This window comes from Carcharhinus amblyrhynchos, chromosome 7 (assembly GCF_965287045.1).
Source record: "Carcharhinus amblyrhynchos chromosome 7, sCarAmb.v2.hapA, whole genome shotgun sequence".
NCBI classification, from domain to species: domain Eukaryota; kingdom Metazoa; phylum Chordata; class Chondrichthyes; order Carcharhiniformes; family Carcharhinidae; genus Carcharhinus; species Carcharhinus amblyrhynchos.
The window spans coordinates 7,388,509-7,407,058 of record NC_137330.1 but is presented as its reverse complement, the minus strand read 5'-3'; the positions used below and the strand labels follow the sequence as shown (position 1 = coordinate 7,407,058).

General features: G+C 41.4%; 1 protein-coding gene across 2 annotated transcripts in view; it reads right to left on the bottom strand.

The window, feature by feature from the left end:
- Window positions 1-18,550, bottom strand: part of egln1a (egl-9 family hypoxia-inducible factor 1a) — a 111,500-nt gene that overhangs the window by 16,567 nt on the left and 76,383 nt on the right. For both annotated transcript variants that reach the window (XM_080191869.1, XM_080191868.1), the window contains exon 4: window positions 2,484-2,551. In XM_080191869.1, the coding sequence (XP_080047995.1) occupies window positions 2,484-2,551 (68 nt within the window). The remainder of the gene's footprint in view (window positions 1-2,483; window positions 2,552-18,550) is intronic.

Sequence of the window (18,550 nt, the reverse complement as noted above, 5' to 3'; positions counted from 1 at the left end):
GGCTGATTGTGGACAAGTCACCAGGACCGGATGGAATGCATCCGAGGGTTCTGAAAGAAATGGCGGAGGTGATAGTGGATGCCTTGGTGGTTATTTTCCAGACGTCGCTGGATTCCGGGGAAGTGCCAGAAGATTGGAAAACGGCTAATGTTACGCCATTGTTTAAGAAGGGTGGCAGGCAAAAGGCAGGGAATTACAGGCCGGTTAGTTTAACGTCTGTTGTAGGTAAAATGTTAGAATCCGTCATCAAGGAGGAAATAGCGAGGCATCTTGAGGGGAATTGCTTGATAGAGCAGACGCAGCACGGTTTCCTTAAAGGGAAGTCGTGTCTGACAAATTTACTGGAGTTCTATGAGGATGTGTCTAGGGCGGTGGATAGAGGAGAGCCGGTGGATGTGGTCTTTCTTGATTTTCAGAAGGCGTTTGACAAGGTACCTCACAAGAGGTTATTGCAGAAGGTCAGGGGACATGGAGTTGGGGGTAGGGTGTTAGCATGGATAGAGGATTGGTTGTCAAATAGGAGGCAGAGAGTGGGGGTCAATGGGTGCTATTCGGATTGGCGGTTGGTGACTAGTGGAGTGCCCCAGGGGTCGGTGCTGGGGCCTCAGCTATTTACCATTTATATAGATGATCTGGAGGAGGGAACCGAGTGTATGGTGTCGAAATTTGCTGATGACACCAAGATTGGTGGAAAGGCAAATTGTGCGGAGGGTGTGGAGAGTCTACAGAAGGATCTAGATAGGCTGGGCGAATGGGCCAGGAGATGGCAAATGGAATTTAATGTTGGCAAGTGCGAGGTGGTCCACTTTGGTAGGAATAATGGTCGGAAGGACTATTACTTACGTGGCGAAAAACTGCAGCAGGCGACGGTGCAGAGGGACCTCGGGGTCCTTGTGCATGAGTCGCAAAAACCCAGCTTGCAGGTGCAGCAGGTGGTCAGGAAGGCGAATGGAATGCTGGCCTTCATAGCGAGGGGGATTGAATATAAAAGTAGGGAGGTCTTGCTGCGGCTGTATAGGGCATTGGTGAGGCCGCAGCTGGAGTACTGTGTGCAGTTTTGGGCGCCGTACTTACGCAAGGATATTTTGGCCTTGGAGGGAGTGCAGAGGAGGTTTACTAGGCTGATGCCGGAGTTGAGGGGGTTGAGCTCTGAGGAGAGGCTGAATAAACTAGGCTTGTACTCGTTAGAGTTTAGAAGAATGAGGGGAGATCTCATTGAGACGTATAAGATGATGAATGGGATGGATAGAATAAAGGTGGAGAGACTCTTCCCGCTCAGAAAGGACAGTAGGACTAGGGGGCACAGACTCAAGATAAAGGGGGGGCAGTTTAGAACGGAGTTGAGGAAGAATTTCTTCACTCAAAGGGTGGTGAATCTCTGGAATTCTCTGCCCGTTGAAGTGGTGGAGGCTACCTCGCTAAATATTTTTAAGAAGCGGGTTGATGGGTTTTTGATAAGAGAGGGGATTAAGGGTTATGGGGAGAGGGCGGGAATGTGGAACTGAGCCACGACAGATCAGCCATGATCTTATTGAATGGCGGGGCAGGCTCGAAGGGCTAGATGGCCTACACCTGCTCCTATTTCTTATGTTCTTATGTGCTGTTTTTAAAAAATCTATACAGATAACACCCACCTCATCAACTCTCTGTTACTTCATCAAAAACTGCAATCAGTCAAGCAGAATCTGTCTTTTATAAATGACCCTTTTCCCCCAATTATGGATTACAAAACTGTATCCAACACTGATGTTAAACTGATTGACATGGACTTGTTAGCATTTTCCTTGCACCCTTCTTGAGTAAGATACCACACATTTGCCATTCTCCAATTCTCTGGCACCTTCCACATATCTAGAAATGATTTTTGGGTTTCCTATTATGTTGACTGCCATTCTATCCTATACTTCCTCTTTGCCATTGTTATTTTTCTCTTCACCTCTCCTCTCAAACTATTATAGCTGACCTGGTTCTCACTTAAAGAATTCACTTGACATGATACACCCCTCCTTTACTCATCATCACCACCACCATCTACTTCATCATCCAAGGAGCCCTGTTTTTGGCTCCCTTATGACTTTATTGGATTGTACCTAGTCTGTATCTTTTCCTTACCTATTGTTTTGTTACAGATTTTCTTGTCAGTCAGGTTTTGATTCTTGAAACCTCAGAACTCTTAACCTCACACCATCTCCCTTTCCTTCTACAATCTACAGGTTTTCAATATCTGAGCTTGACAACAATGAATGTCCATGTCTATCATCATAAGCGTTAGCGATTTAAAATAGTTACTTCTCTGTGTTATTAAAAGTAACTTAAATAAATTATTTGAGAGTGGAATCCTAGTATCATCTTCAGTGAGCAATACTTACTACAATTTATGCTGTGGCTGGTAAAGTATTTATGGTTCCAAGAGTTGACTATTTAACTGTAATACCAGCCAGAAATTGTTTAAAAACGTAAGCACTCTAATGAGGCTACTTTACCTGTTGCATATTTGTCTTTAGCCCGTGTTCGTTCATCTGCATCAAAATACCAGACTGTTATGGCGTACCTAAAATTTAATACAAAACTGGTCAATGTTTCCCCCAATTGAGATTATTCACAGCAAAGTGGGTTCTAGACATACATCTTTAACACAGAGCAGTGCTCTGTGTCATGGAGGATTATATTTATAGCAAACCTTAGCTATTCTTAACTCTGGAAGAGAAAAAAATTGGTAAATATGACTAGACAACTGGACAGGACATTTCTCACAGTTGACCGTAACATTTGGTGTCACGATTTAAGGTTCAAGCATGTTTTAAACAAAAAAACTGCCTCTAAATTAAATATATCTGAATATTAAAATTCACATGCAAGACATGCACTTGTCACATTTCTCTGAAAATTTACCTCCACCTTCAGTCTTATTGAAAAATACGTAATTCAGATAGCATATGCTTGTTTATTTTGCAAGCCACTGTACATTGCAATTGAGACTACATTTCAATTCTACTTAATTGGCTATAATTAAGTTTTGTGACCACTGGATATTGTGAAAAGCATTTAATAAATCCAAGTTTTTTTTCTTTTAACATAGTTATTAATTATTGCAAAACAATCACTGAAATCTGTCAGCTGCATTACTGAATCTCAATTACACAACTTTTGCTGCTTGCGCCTGCTGATAATTTTGCAAGTGCAATTAATGTTGGCACAAAAGAAATTCCACCAGGCCACTTTTCAATATTTTACAGAGAAATTGAATTTCTTCCAGGAAACACTTCTTCAAAAGACATTTGAATTATGGTTCCATTGAGGAAGGAGTGCTGAATACAGACAATGGAGGAACTTCAAGCACCTTCTAATTGGAAACTGAACTCAGCATTATTTAAAATATCTACCTAGTGTCACAGTGAAAAACATTATCTTGTGACCCAGGATCATGTGCTTTGACAATCCGAAATGGCTATCAGCAATCAAAATTGCTTGCGGATACTGAACAGTCTGCAATATTCACCTTTGCAGCCAAAGTCGCACTTATTCACCACATTTTAAAGTCAATTAAATCAAAACTACTCTCACAAATTTGTACTCCTGTCCCCAGTTCTAGAGCAGATCATTGTAAGATAAATTCCTTACTATAAAATGTGGTTCTGGTCACAATAATAATCTTAAAAAGAGACAAATTCCCAAATGACCTCAATGGAATCAACTGATGGACAAGATTTCACTTTAAAAATGTATGACACCAATCAAACCCAAAATCAACATAAAGTGAAGCTTATATTAGCAGGTAAAAGTATTCTTTGTTATTTCATTTTGAATAGTCAATACAACAAATATAACTCTCACAAATGTCTTAGCAACACTCTCAGAGCATATGCAGTCTCAAAGTTTTTTAAACCGTGCCTTTGCTGAAACAGAAAAGCTGACATTTTTGTAGAGAGATCTACTCACTTCTCCCAAACACAGTTTTGTGCGAGTTCTCCAGAACAGGATGAAAGACGATACCACTAATTGGCTTCTACTTGTCTTTTCGGTTATCTAGCTTTCATTTCCACAGCAACCTTAAATCACCAGGTCATTTCTGAGAAATGATGTCACAGCCAGGAAATCCAATTATTGCCTGTACGCATCCATCCTTTCCAAAATTACCTTAGTTTCCGTTTGGCTTGGAGATGATTCAAAACTAAGCTTTTTGCATATACAGGGTTCATCAAAGTCAAGTCTAGGTTATTAAGATGCATCAAAAGGAACCACAATCCCACGGGATTTGACAAAATACCACATAACTGTCATTGATAAAACACTTATCAACCTAAAACATTTTTTTGAATATCCATATTCACATTAATCCCACTATCCTTATGAAATCTTTCCTTTATTTCAAAGAACTTGATCAAACCTGATTAGTGTCTGACTAACAGGGTTGGTCTTTTTTGAAGAAATAACAACAAGGATAAGAGTCTATATTGATTTTGGCAAAGCTTTTGATAAGGTCCCCTTGGCAGACTTCGCAAAAATAAAAGTGGTGGGATTCAAGACAAGTGGCAAGTTGAATCCAAAATTAGTCCAGAGGGAAGAAGCAGAGGGAAATAGTTGATGAGTATTTTTCAGACTGAAAGGCTGTTTCCAAAAGGTGTTCCACAAGGGTCAGTACGTTCAATTTCTTTTTGCAGTATATTTCAATCATTTGGACATAAATGCAAGCATATGATTAAAACGTTTGCAGCCAAAACAAAAATTGGCTATGTCATTGAAGAAAATACTAGTCAGAAGGGTGGAACAGTGACAAATTGAGTTCTAACCAAAAACATGCAAGGTCATGCATTTGAAGAAAGTTAACAATGTAAAGGGTACATGTTAAATGGCAGGATACTGTGAAATATACAGGAACAGAGGGGGATCTTGGAGTGCATATCCAGAGGTCCCTTAAAGTGGGTGGACAGGTAGATAAGGTAGTCAAGAATACACACGGAACAGCTGAGTTGGGAAGAGGGGTCTTACCTTCTCATCCCACCAGTCGATTTGGGGAGGGGGGAGCAGTAGCATTGCAAGACACGCGACCTTACTGATATTAGTGAGATTTAGGCAATGCTGTGCACTCTGCAATTGGCAATCAACAGGGTGGTGGGTGGACAGCGATTGTGAGCACTGGGGGTGGGGGGGAATATCCAATGAGTGGTGATAACTGACTGACATATCTCTGTGCCATTGTATAGAACAGAAAGATTTGCGCATGCACAATTGTGCCCTGTACTTTTAGCTGCCAGCTTTCCAACAAGCTTAAGTCCCCACCTCCCCCCTACTGGCAAGAAACAGATTTAGCATTTTTTTTAACAAAGTGACATAAGACTGGACCTGTGGCCATGCTAAAAAACGGATCTGAAACTCTCCCGTTTTCCAACTCATTCAGGACTTAGGACTTTTTTTGACAGGACGCCCCCATATTATAGGAGATCGAGGAGGTTATGCTGGAATAGTATAAAACACTGGTGATTCTACAACTGAAGTATCGCCTGCAATTCTGGTCACCGCAGTTGAGGAACGGTGTAACTGCACTCAAAAAGGTGCGGAGGAGATATAAGAGAACGTTTAAAGTTTTAAGTTTATTTATTATTATCACAAGTAAGCTTACATTAACACAGCAATGAAGAGTTGCCATATTCTGGCGCCTGTTCAGGTACACTGAGGGAGAATTTAGCATAGCCAATGCACCTAACCAGCACATCTTTCAAACTGAGGGAGGAAACCAGGGCACCCGGAGAAATATTCCTCTTGGTTAAGGGGTCCATAATGAGGAGGCATAGATTTAAGTAAACGGTCTAGAGATGAAGCCTTTTCACCCAGAGGGTGGTGGGGATCTGGAAACACTGCCTGCAAAAGGGTGAAGGAGATTGAAACCCTTATAACACACAAGTACATGAATATTCTCTTGGAAGTATTACAACCTTCAAGATTATGGGCCAAAGATAGAAAGTGGGATTAGGCCAGGTAGTGATTTGTCAGACAATACAGACACAGTGAGCTAAATAGTCTTTCACTATGCTATAAATTTCTATTTTTCTATGATCTCTATGAAATTTGACAAACACAATTTGTCTTTAACAAATCTTTGCTGACTTCCATCTTCAACCCATGCTTTCAAAATGTCAATTAGTTTGGTCCTAGATGGTGACCTCTAATAGTTTCCCCTACGCCCACCACTGCTGTTCAGCTAACAGACTTCTAATTGCTGTGTTCACCCTTTTTCAAAAAAAAAACAGAATGTAACATTTGCAATCCTTTGGTCATCTATCCGATGCAAGAGGGATTTGAAGATTGAGATGTCATGGATCTGCCTCGCGACAACAGCAGCCAGCATTCAAAGGGGATGGTGTGATGCAACCTTTCCTCACATTGACAAGACATCCAAACATAATCCAGACAAGGTGTAAATAGCTATCATCAGAAAAAAGCTTACGTAGATAGCTAAAGATTAGAGTAGGTATACAAATGCTAATTTCGAGAGTCACGGAATGCGAGAGAAGCAGGCAGCTCATAATACACAAAGGGGAAAATCAAAGAGGGGCCAGGGTATAATTACCAACACCTGCAGAAGTAGACAGTCCAGTTTAACATCTAATGGCCAAGAAAGCATTGTATTATCCAAGAGCTGACAGGCCAGTTTAACATACAAGTCTGAGTGGCCATTTCTAACATCTAAAAAATCTTAGAGCCAGGGTAGTGCAGGAGATTTGATTTGATTTATTACTGTCACATGTATTAACACACAGTGAAAAGTATTGTTTCTTGCGCGCTATACAAACAAAACATAGCATTCACAGAGAAGAAATGAGAGTGTGCAGCTGGGTGTACAGAAAGAATGAAGTTTTAGAAGCATAGAACGAGTGTAAAAGATAGAATTAAAAGGCATGCTAGGCACAACTTGCAAGAAGTTGCCTCACTTCGGCACCATCTTGGATTTTGAGATTTCGTAAAAGCAGTTTTATGTGTCTTCGCTGGGCAATGAAACAACTTTGCATGCTTGACCATCCACCCTGTATTATTTGGTAACTGTAAACTGGATTTAACTTTCAGCTTTATTTACTTATTCATCACAAGTAGGCTTACACCAGCACTGCAATGAAACCCCTGTGAAAAAAATTGCCTAGTTGCCACATTTTGACACCTATTCGGGTACACTGAGGAAGAATTTAGCATAGCCAATCCACCTAACATGCACATCTTTGGACTGTGTGAGGAAACCCATGCAGACATGGGGAGAACATACATACTCCGCACAGACAGTGACCCAAACTGGGAATTGAACTTGGGTCCCTGGTGCTGTGAGGCAGCAGTGCTAAATACTGTGCCACCATGCGGCCCCAAATTTATTTAATTTGGGTGTTTGGGAGCAGGAAAGTCTTGAGTACGGAGATTACAGATATATATATATATTTTGGAACAAGAAGTAATTTATATATAAACTGCATGTGTTTCATAATTTATATATTTGTCACACACTGTTATATTCCCATTCGTGTGTATTTGTCTTTAATTTACTAAGTAGTCTTTAGTAACTGTTACATGGCAACTGAGGTTTCACGCAACTCCTCACACCATTCCAAAAACAAAACTATACACCACCACAAATCGGTGTTGAGATGCCCATGCAGATAACATTCATGTGATTTGTCACAGAAAATGGAGGCACTCGACTGGGATCTTAAAAAAGCTTAATTCCTTAAGTGTAGGGGATTTTATACTTTTTGAACGTAACGTGAGTGAGGACCCTGTGGAACAAGTGAAAACATGTTTTTTAAAGCAAGGTGGCTGCAAAACTGCTCTTGATCTAGCACAATCTTACCTGGAGGTAGTCAGTACAACCATAGCAATTTTGAAAGGTGTGCATAAAATCAAATTAATAGAACTGGCAGATAAATTAGTAGTCTTAGCTGCAGGGGTTAAGAAGGCTGAGATAATTGAAATTGAAGCAATGCATTTAAATATTCAAGAGGGGTTAGCCAGACCTACTATTTCAAGAATTGAAGAAATTGAATTAGCTAGGCTTCCGTTACGAAGGAACATAGAGATTAAAAAGTTAGAGATGCATGAAAGAGAGGGAACTTTCCCACAGGAGGAAAGAGATACGGAATTTAACAGGGAAAAGAAGCAAGCTGCAAGGGTAGAAACAAAGAGATAGAGAGATTTTTAATGTTGCACACAGGTAGCAGAATGCAAAGATTAGAGCAGTTGGCGGAGGAAGGTGGTTCTAGTTGGTAAACTAGTGGGGAGATGTTCAGATAAATACAAGCTCTTCCCAGATTTGATGAACGGATGCAGAGACATTTTGTTGAGAAAATAGCTAAACATCTGTCAGAGTATGGTCCAAGATATTTGGACCATACTCTTACAAACTAAACTGGTAGTTGGGCTAGTGAAGTCTATGCATCTTTGACAGAGGAAAGGTCTGGAGTCTATGAGACTGTGGAGAAAGCTATTCTGGATGCTTATGAGCTGGTACTGGAGGTTTACAAGCAAAAGTTTTGAGCTGTAGACTTGCACTGAATTTGAAATGATTAAAAGTTATTTTGATAGGTGAGTATGAGGGTTAAAAATAGGAGAAACATACGACATCCTTAGAGAGTTAGTTCTATTGGAGGAACTTAAACATTTGTTGTGTACAAGTATTAGAACTCAGGTTGAGGAACAGAAAGCTAGAACTGCCAGACAAGCCGTAGAGCTTGCAGACAACAATGAGGTTTCTAGACCAAAATTTTTCTTTACACCAACTTTTAAGTCAGATGAAGTTAGAAATTGGGAAGGTGCAAGAGATGGCAGGCCAGCAAGAGGAGGAGCGGTCAGACACTCCAAGAAAATAAACATCACAAAATAAAACGGTCTTCTTGGGGCGGGTGAGTTATATGAAAAAGGTTAGATGTTTGCACTGCAATAAACTGGGTCACACAAGATCACTATACTGGAGATTAAAAAAATCACTATGATGGAAATTAAATGGTGCACCAGTTGGGTTATCAATCTAAAACAGTAAAACAAATTTAGACACAGGAGAGCAAGAAAAGTCAGTCGGATTGGTACACAAAGAGAAAGACCATCCACTAGAGGTGAAAATGTGCGCATAACTTGTACAAGGACAGAGTGACCAGCAGGTGGTAGATGTGTTTAAAACATTTGTGCGCACTGGTAAAGTATTTCCATGTGGATAGGACAGAATGAGAAAAATACTAAAATCTTTCAAGATACTGGCACAAGTCGATTCCTAATGTTATGGGTCAAGATATTTGTTGTCCAGAGGGATATTCAAGGGAAAGGTACTGATCAACTGCAGTTAGATATTAAACTGGCCTGCTTGCTTCTGCATGTGCATACAATTATACCCTGGTTTCTCTTGATATCCCCATGATGTGGAGATGCCAGCAATGGTCTGGGGTGGGCATAGTAAGAAGTCTCAAAACACCAGAATAAAGTCCAACAGGTTTATTTGGAATCACAAGCTTTCAGAGCACTTCATCAGGATTCATCTCCGAAAGCTCGTGATTCCAAATAAACCTGTTGGACTTTAATGGTGTTGTGAGGCTTCTTACTCTGATTTTCCCTTTTGTGTATATGGGTCACCTGCATCTCTCACATTCCGTGACGCTCAAAATTACCATATATATACACCTCCACAGATCTCTTAGTCATCTAAAACAAAGAACAAAGGAAAGTATAATACAGGAACATGGCAATCATGATGCCCTAACTTTAAAAAAAAACTTTTGCCCTTACTCAGCCCATATCCATCTATTTCCTCTCTATTCATGTACCCATCCAGCTGCCTCTTAAATGTTGCTAATGCACTGGCCTCCACTCGATCCTCTGGCAGCACATTCCAGGCACCCACCACTCTCTGCATGAAAAACACCCCCTGCATATCTACCTTAAACTTCCCCCCTCTCACCTTGAACCTGTGCCCCCTTGTAATTGACACTTCCGCCTTTGAAAAAAGCCTCTGACTATCCACCTTGTTTATGCCTCTCATAATTGTGAATCTCTAGCAGGTCTCCCCTCAGCGTCCGTCTTTCCAGTGAAAACAATCCTAATTTATTCAACCTCTCCTCATAGCCAACACCCTTGAGACCAGGCAACATCCTGGTGAACCTTTTTTGCACTCTCTCCAAAGCTTCCACATCCTTGGTGACCAGAACTGCATGCAACACTCCAAATGCAACCTAACCAAGGTTTTATATAGCTGCAACATAATTTCCCAACTCCTGTAATTCAATGCCACGGCTGATGAAGGCAAGCATGCCATATGCCTTCCTCATCACCTTGGCCACCTGTGTTACCACTTTTAGGGAACTGTGGACCTCTGATGTTAATGTTCCTAAGGGTTCTGCCACTTAAAGTATAATTCATACCTAAATTTGATCCTCCAAAATGCCAGACTAAACTCCATCTGCCATTTTCTGTGCCCAAGTCTTCAATCTATCTTTATCCTTGGCAATCCCTGGCACAATCAGCAATTTCACCGAATTTCGTGTCATCTGCAAACTTACTAATCAACCACCCACATTTTGCTCCAGATCATTTATAAGAGGTCCCAGCACTGATCCTGGCGGAAAACCACTAGTTACAGATCTCATTCTGAAAAACACCCTTCCACCGCTACTCTCTAAAACCAAGCCAGTTCTGTGTCCATCCGTCCATCCATCCCACCCAAATCCCATGTGATTTTAGTTTTTGTACCAGTCTGCCGTGTAGGACCTTGTCAAATGCCTTACTAAACTATATCCACAGCCTCTGATTAATTTGCTTTGTCACCTCATCAAAAAACTCAATCAAGTTGGTGAAACATTACCTTCCCTGTACAAAACCATCCTGCCGGTCACTAACTAGTCCATTTTTCTCCAAATATGCATATATCCTGTCCCTCAGTTTCTTCTCCAAAAGCCTCCCCACCACTGATATCAGGCTCACTGGCCTATAATTTACTGGATTATCCCTACTTTCTTTCTTAAATAAGGGAACAACATTAGCTATTCTCCAGTCCTCTGGAAGCTCAGCTGTGATCAAAGAGGATGTGAACATATCTGTTAAGGCCCCAACTATTTCTTCCCTTGCCTCCCACAATAATCTGGGATAGATCCCACCTGGTCAGAGACTTGTCTACCTGAATGCAATTTAGGATACTCAACACTTCCTCCTTTGATATAATGATGTTTTTAAGAGCGTTCACACATGTTCCCTGACCTCAACATCCGTCATGTCCTTTGCCTTGGTGAATACCAATACAAAATACTCATTAAGAATTTCAGCCACTTCCTGTGGTTCCACGCATAACTTCCCTCAGTTATCCTTGACTGGGATTACTCTTTTGCTTGCTACCCTCTTGCTCCTAATATATGCATAAAAAGCCTTGGGATTCTTTTTGATCCTGTTTGCTAAAGACATTACATGCCCTTTTCATCCTTCTAATTCCAAATGTAAGTTCCTTCCTACTTTCACTGTAATCCTCAAGGGCTTCATCAGTTTTTAGATACCTAGACCTATCATATGCTTCCTTTTCCTTTTGACTAAGCTTACAATTTCCCTTGGTTCCCGAATCCATGGTTCCTGAATCCTGCCATTTCCATCCTTCATTTTTGCAGGGACACACCTGTTCTGCACCTCATCAGCCTATGCAGTCGATTAGTACCTTGTTAAAGCACTCTTCAAATGCTCAAAAGCCGCAAAACTTCAGAGCTTGACTACCGCTTGTGGTTCCCTATTACCTCACTGCTTCACCATAAGGTGACTACATCCTTGTGCAGTCTGGGCCAATAAAGTTGTCTCTGGATTTGGCTTCAGTTTTCTTTATTCCAAGATGGTCCCCTAACTCAGTCTTCTGAGCTATCCTCAAAATCTCTTTCCTATACTTGGAAAGTCATATAATTTGGTGTACTTCTGCCCATTTGTGCTCTGCGCTAACATGGTGGTTCCCATTTTCTCGTTAATATGTTCTCCTGTGCAAAGAAACACTCGGGAATACATTGAGCTTCCAGTACTGAGTACGTTGTTTGGTAGAGTTGTTTTAATTTTTAGTTCAATCAATCTTTTTGAATTGAACACATCAGTCTCATTCTGCATCTGTCTCAGTCTCATTTAGCTTGCTGAATATGGTATCAAATAACCTGATCTCACTAGCCTCATCCTTGGCTCACAACTCCTCCCTCTTTTGTCTTATGTCATGTACCTGGAATTGCATCGCTTTGCAATCCTGAATTCAAGAGATTACAGATATCTATATATTTTTGGAAAGAGATAATTTCCATATAAACTGTGTGTGTGTTTAGTAATTCATATATTAGTCCTATTTGTATCTGTTTTTCCTTTCATTTAACAAATAGTTTTTATTAGCTGTTACATGTTGACTGCGTTGGTTATTCTCACTGTGGTTTCACGTGACTCCTCACACCATTCCAAAAACAAAACTAAACACAACCATGAACTGGTATTTCAAGTTGATATGCCTTCGCAGATAACATCCGTGTGGTTCATAACGATGGCACAACCTCCACAATTTCAACTGTATTTCCTGCAGTCACCTATGATGTACCATTTGGACTTAGTGACTTTCCTAATTTGTAGGCCAATGATCTTTTAAGTACTTGTTCTTTATTTTCATTCGACCCAATATTAATATTGCCTGTTCCTTTAATGTCACATTGGCAGAATTGCATTCTCTAGTGAAGACAGGTACAAAATCGTAGTTCAGTAGCTCAGCAATACTCATTGCTTCTGCAATAAATATCTCCTTTTTGCAGACCCTATCTTTCTTTAACTGCCTTTTTACTAGTTAGGTGTATATAAAATTTTATTTTCCTTTTAGCTGCTAATCTATTTTCGTATTCTTCTTTGTCCCTTATGGAAGGGGAATTCTAAGTTAACAAAGAGGATGACATAGGGTTAGTTTCAATAACACATGGGGGGGGGGCGGTTGGCGGAAGAGTTAAAATGATTTTTTACTCAATATCATATATGGATGCCATTAACTGATAATGAAAAGTTTTATGAAATATAACAAACCTAAATATTTTTAATGAATCATGCTTTTAAATGTGGAAAATTTTACATTTAAGTAAAAAGGAACTTAATGATATATATCTTAAACGAATTTTAAAGTTTGTATTTCAAAGTGTGAATATGGCAAGATGGTAGTAAGAATGAAAATGGTAAAGTTGCCCCCATTTTAAGTGCTGGGCGGACTTGAAACTGGGAGAGTTTCAGATGTGACTTTTAGGCCCGTTTTTAGTTGCCCCATAAGCACTCTGTCCGTAAAATTTTGAGCATGTCAGATTCACACTGCTGAAGCAGGTGGGCTGGGCTTAACACACCTGAAAGCCTGCAGACGGAGGTAGTGCACATGTATAGGCCTCTGATGCACATGTGCATTAGCAGTAGCAGAGGTCTGACAGAAAAAAGGGGATTGTCAGGCACCTGCTACTGCAGCTCCCCCCACCCTGCTACAATCACGGGGGTCCAGGGCCCAGACTGAGCGTGGACAACCCCACCCTTACCGATTGCGGAGCCACCGCTTCACCAATGGCTACAGAGTGGCAGCAGACCCCTCTCCCTCCTCCACTGATTGCGGACTGCAGAGTGGCAGCGGCCCCCCCCCCCCCCCCAAATCGCAGACCACAGAGTGGCAGCATGCCCCTTCCTGCCCTGCCCTAGCACTGCTCGATGGGCATTGCCCAGGTGACACTGCAGTCTGGCTGGCATTGGCCAAGGGGCTTCCCCCCCACTTGCTTTCAACCTCCCTGGGGGGGCCTCAAGTTCCACCAATGAGGCCAAGTCGATTGCTCCTTGTTCATGGGAAGCATATCTATTCCTCGTCAGCACAAACCTTTCCTGGAGAGCTCAAAGGGGGGGCTGAGACTGTACAGCTGAGTGCTGGGCTCAGTAAGCAGATGCACATGCTCATTTCAATAGATTCAAATATATTAACTTGCCCCTTGCCCATTTCCAGCTAGGGGCTGACTGTGCCGGATAACCGGTGCTCGTAAACAGGCACCGATTGCACTCAGCGCGTTATGGCCACTTTACCACTGAAAATGGGTGTAACACCCCCAATGGATTCAAAAGCTCAACAAAATACAAGATTTCAAACCAAAAACATAAAAGAAACAAATTATATCAAGTAAAGAAAATACTGACAGAAGTGTGACAAGTATCAGATTTCCAGACCCAGAAATCTGATACGATCTAAATTTTAACAACTTGCTGATGATAAAGCAAATGTGAAATTTAAGAAATAAGAATGCCAAAAGAGTTTACTTTGGAATTAGAACAAACCAACAAAGATGACATTATATTGGGTAGTGTATTGCAATCGATTGAGACATTTGACATGATGAAGACTGACAATTTAATATGCAATAGAATTGATTTAAGCTAATTAGAAAGAACTTAGATTAAAAAATAGGTATAATAGTAATGAATTTTGGCATGAAGTTGCAATCTTTAGAAACTTGTGGTACTCTGTACTGCCTGGCAAACTGAGGACCTCCCATCGGCTGTTGTTTTATGTCTATGTAAGTTTTTTAAAATATATGTTTTTAATAAATCTTGGTAAGCTTTTAAAGTAAAGATTTTGCCTTTGCGAGATTTAATTTTCAAAATACTCAGTTTTTTTAAGTATCAGGCCACCATTTGAAAAATCCCCACTTCGCCTCCAATTCAAGACTTTTCCACACTTTCTATACTTGCAGTTTCGATTCTCCGCTGTGCTATGGATTTACAATTGTCACAAGCCTTATATTTTTGCCTCATATTAACCTCTGCATCTTTAGTCATTCATGAAGCTTGAGCTGTAGATGCCCTTCCCTCTTGATGGAAAAATATAATATATAAAACTTAATATAAAAAAGGATAGCAAGAGTTTTTATAAATATATAAAAAGGAAGAGGCTGGCTAGGGTGAACGTTGGTCCTTTAGAGGATGAGAAAGGGGAGCTAGTGGTAGGGGATGGGGATATGGCTAAGGTCTTGAATAACTTTTTTGTTTCTGTCTTCACGGAGGAGGACGTGAATAATTTGCCGGGTGTTAGCGATGGAAAGGTGGTAGGAATGGAGGGTCTTAATGACATTACTGTTACTAGAGAGGTGGTGCTCGACAGACTGGAGGGGCTGATTGTGGACAAGTCCCCAGGACCGGATGGAATGCATCCGAGGGTTCTGAAAGAAATGGCGGAGGTGATAGTGGATGCCTTGGTGGTTATTTTCCAGACGTCGCTGGATTCCGGGGAAGTGCCGGAAGATTGGAAAACGGCTAATGTTACGCCGTTGTTTAAGAAGGGTGCCAGGCAAAAGGCGGGGAATTATAGGCCGGTTAGTTTAACGTCTGTGGTAGGTAAAATGTTAGAATCCGTCATTAAGGAGGAAATTGCGAGGCATCTTGAAGGGAATTGCTTGATAGGGCGGACGCAACACGGTTTCATTAAAGGGAAGTCGTGTCTGACAAATTTACTGGAGTTCTATGAGGATGTGTCTAGGGCAGTGGATAGAGGAGAGCCGGTGGATGTGGTCTTTCTGGATTTTCAGAAGGCGTTTGACAAGGTACCTCACAAGAGGTTATTGCAGAAGGTCAGGGGACATGGAGTTGGGGGTAGGGTGTTAGCGTGGATAGAGGATTGGTTGTCAAATAGGAGGCAGAGAGTGGGGGTCAATGGGTGCTATTCGGATTGGCGGTTGGTGACTAGTGGGGTGCCCCAGGGGTCGATGCTGGGGCCTCAGCTATTTACCATTTATATAGATGATCTGGAGGAGGGAACCGAGTGCAGGGTGTCGAAATTTGCTGATGACACCAAGATTGGGGGAAAGGCAAATTGTGCGGAGGGTGTGGAGAGTCTGCAGAAGGATCTAGATAGGCTGGGCGAATGGGCCAGGAAATGGCAAATGGAATTTAATGTTGGCAAGTGTGAGGTGGTCCACTTTGGTAGGAAGAATGGTAGGAAGGACTATTACTTACGTGGCGAAAAACTGCAGCAGGCGACGGTGCAGAGGGACCTCGGGGTCCTTGTGCATGAGTCGCAAAAACCCAGCTTGCAGGTGCAGCAGGTGGTCAGGAAGGCTAATGGGATGCTGGCCTTCATAGCGAGGGGGATTGAATATAAAAGTAGGGAGGTCTTGCTGCAGCTGTATAGGGCATTGGTGAGGCCGCAGCTGGAGTACTGTGTGCAGTTTTGGGCGCCGCATCTGCGCAAGGATATTTTGGCCCTGGAGGGAGTGCAGAGGAGGTTTACTAGGCTGATACCGGAGTTGAGAGGATTGAGCTATGAGGAGAGGCTGAATAAACTAGGCTTGTACTCGTTAGAGTTTAGAAGAATGAGGGGAGGTCTCATTGAGACGTATAAGATGATGAATGGGATGGATAGGATAGAGGTGGAGAGACTCTTCCCGCTCAAAAAAGACAGTAGGACTAGGGGGCACAGCCTCAAGATAAAGGGGAGGCGGTTTAGAACGGAGTTGAGGAGGAACTTCTTCACTCAAAGGGTGGTGAATCTCTGGAATTCTCTGCCCGTTGAAGTGGTGGAGGCTGCCTCGCTAAATATTTTTAAGAAGCGGGTTGATGGGTTCTTGATAAGAGAGGGGATTAAGGGTTATGGGGAGAGGGCGGGAAAGTGGAACTGAGCCACAACAGATCAGCCATGATCTTATTGAATGGCGGGGCAGGCTCGAAGGGCTAGATGGCCTACTCCTGCTCCTATTTCTTATGTTCTTATGTTCTTATGTTAAAATAGCAAACACCATTCTTTAAATGCATCCCATTTTTCACCTATTGCTTTGACTACTAACTTCCTCAGTCCAATTTTCAATTCACTGCTGTTAAGTGTGTTTTACAAGGTACACTTGACTATACCTTATCCTTTTCCACAGCTAATGACATGATCAGTTCCCAAATTCTATCCTGCTGAGACATACCCCACTGGCTTGCTTTGTTTCTCAAAACAAATCTGACACAGCTTGACTTACTCCTTGGACTCAATACTGTTCAAGAAAGTTCTCTTGAACACACCTCAGGAATTCTTCCCCCTTTATATTGTTAGTATCGCAGTCTATACTTGGATAATTGAATTCTAATTATCACTACGCAATAGTTGTCGTAAATTTCTGTAATTTTCCTACACATTTGCTTTCCTCTCTCCTCCCCATTCCTTTGTGGCTAATAAGTATTCACCTAATAGCTCTCTATAATTCCAAATGTAATCCATATAGATCATGTCTTTGACTCCTCTCCCTGCTTTAATAGTTTGTTTTATTCTTGTGTCACTCCATTCCGTTCAACTCTCTTCCATTTTTTCAATCCTAACTTGCCTGAATACCTTGAAGCCTGGAATATTAAGTTCCCAATTCTCCCTTCTTAGGGACAGGTCTCTGCCATTGGCACCAGATCATATTCCTTTGTGATAACATGTGCCTGCTTAATTACTCCTATTTAAAATAATCAATTAGTTACTTTGGCATTGTTTTTTCTCTCAGCAAGTTGTTTCTTTTCTTCGCACCTTTTGTTTTTGAATTTCGCATGCGACACACTCCAAACCTTATCTTCCAAAATTTGCTCACTGGTCCCTTGAGTGAGAAAAAAATTGAAACGTGGCTCCTTACATAAGTCTGGACAACCATATTCTAACACACTGGCATACCTTCACAGCAGTTACTCTCATGGCATGGGTGGAGGTTAACAAACAACTCCATAAACTGCTTGCTCAGCAGAAGTGATTAATAAAGGACAAAGCTGCAAGTTACTACAGAAAATTGCTAAACATCGATTGTTCAGACACCCAATTAAATGAAGTGTTGTAAACTAATCATCAATTTTCCTGCTAATTTCATTTGCTGTGTGTGGTTTATCACACTGCACCTCTCTGAATGTACCCAGATCTCTTTCCAGCTTTGCAACTGTCTTAGTTTAGTCTCTTTTATTATTCCATCTTCTAATCTGTTAGTAGTAACAAGCACCTCGCGATCACAGGGATTTCTGTTGTTCATCTGAGAAGGCTCTCCAGTTTCCCATGCTACTCTCTCACCATGTCAGACTGCAGCATCTTTTCTCTTGTTTATACTTTCCTGGGTCGCTATCGGAATGTTTACATGAGAAACTTTTTACTGTACGTGATCCTTTCCTTCTCCTAAACTTATCTCCTAAATCAGTACATGAACTCAAGCCACAATTTCTTATTCTCCTCTCTGGTACTCTGCAGCCAATCCATAGCCCTCACCTCTTGTTCCTCATCTTGGACGTCAGCCAATTTTTAGACTTGTCTGTAGACTTTCCTGCTCCTCCCACTAAAAGCAAAATACTACAGATGTTGGAAATCTGAAATAAAAATGGAAAATGCTGGAAAAGCTCAGCAGGTCTGGCAGCATTGGTGGGGAGACAAACAACCGTGAACATTTTGGGTCCGGTCTGACTACTTCAGAGCATTCTGTGTGGTTTGGATATCCCTTACAAGATTATTTTTATATCTCCTCTTTGTAGCTTCCATTATCTTCTGTTTTATCAACTTTGTTTTTCTTTACGTCCCTCTCATCCAAGAATCCAC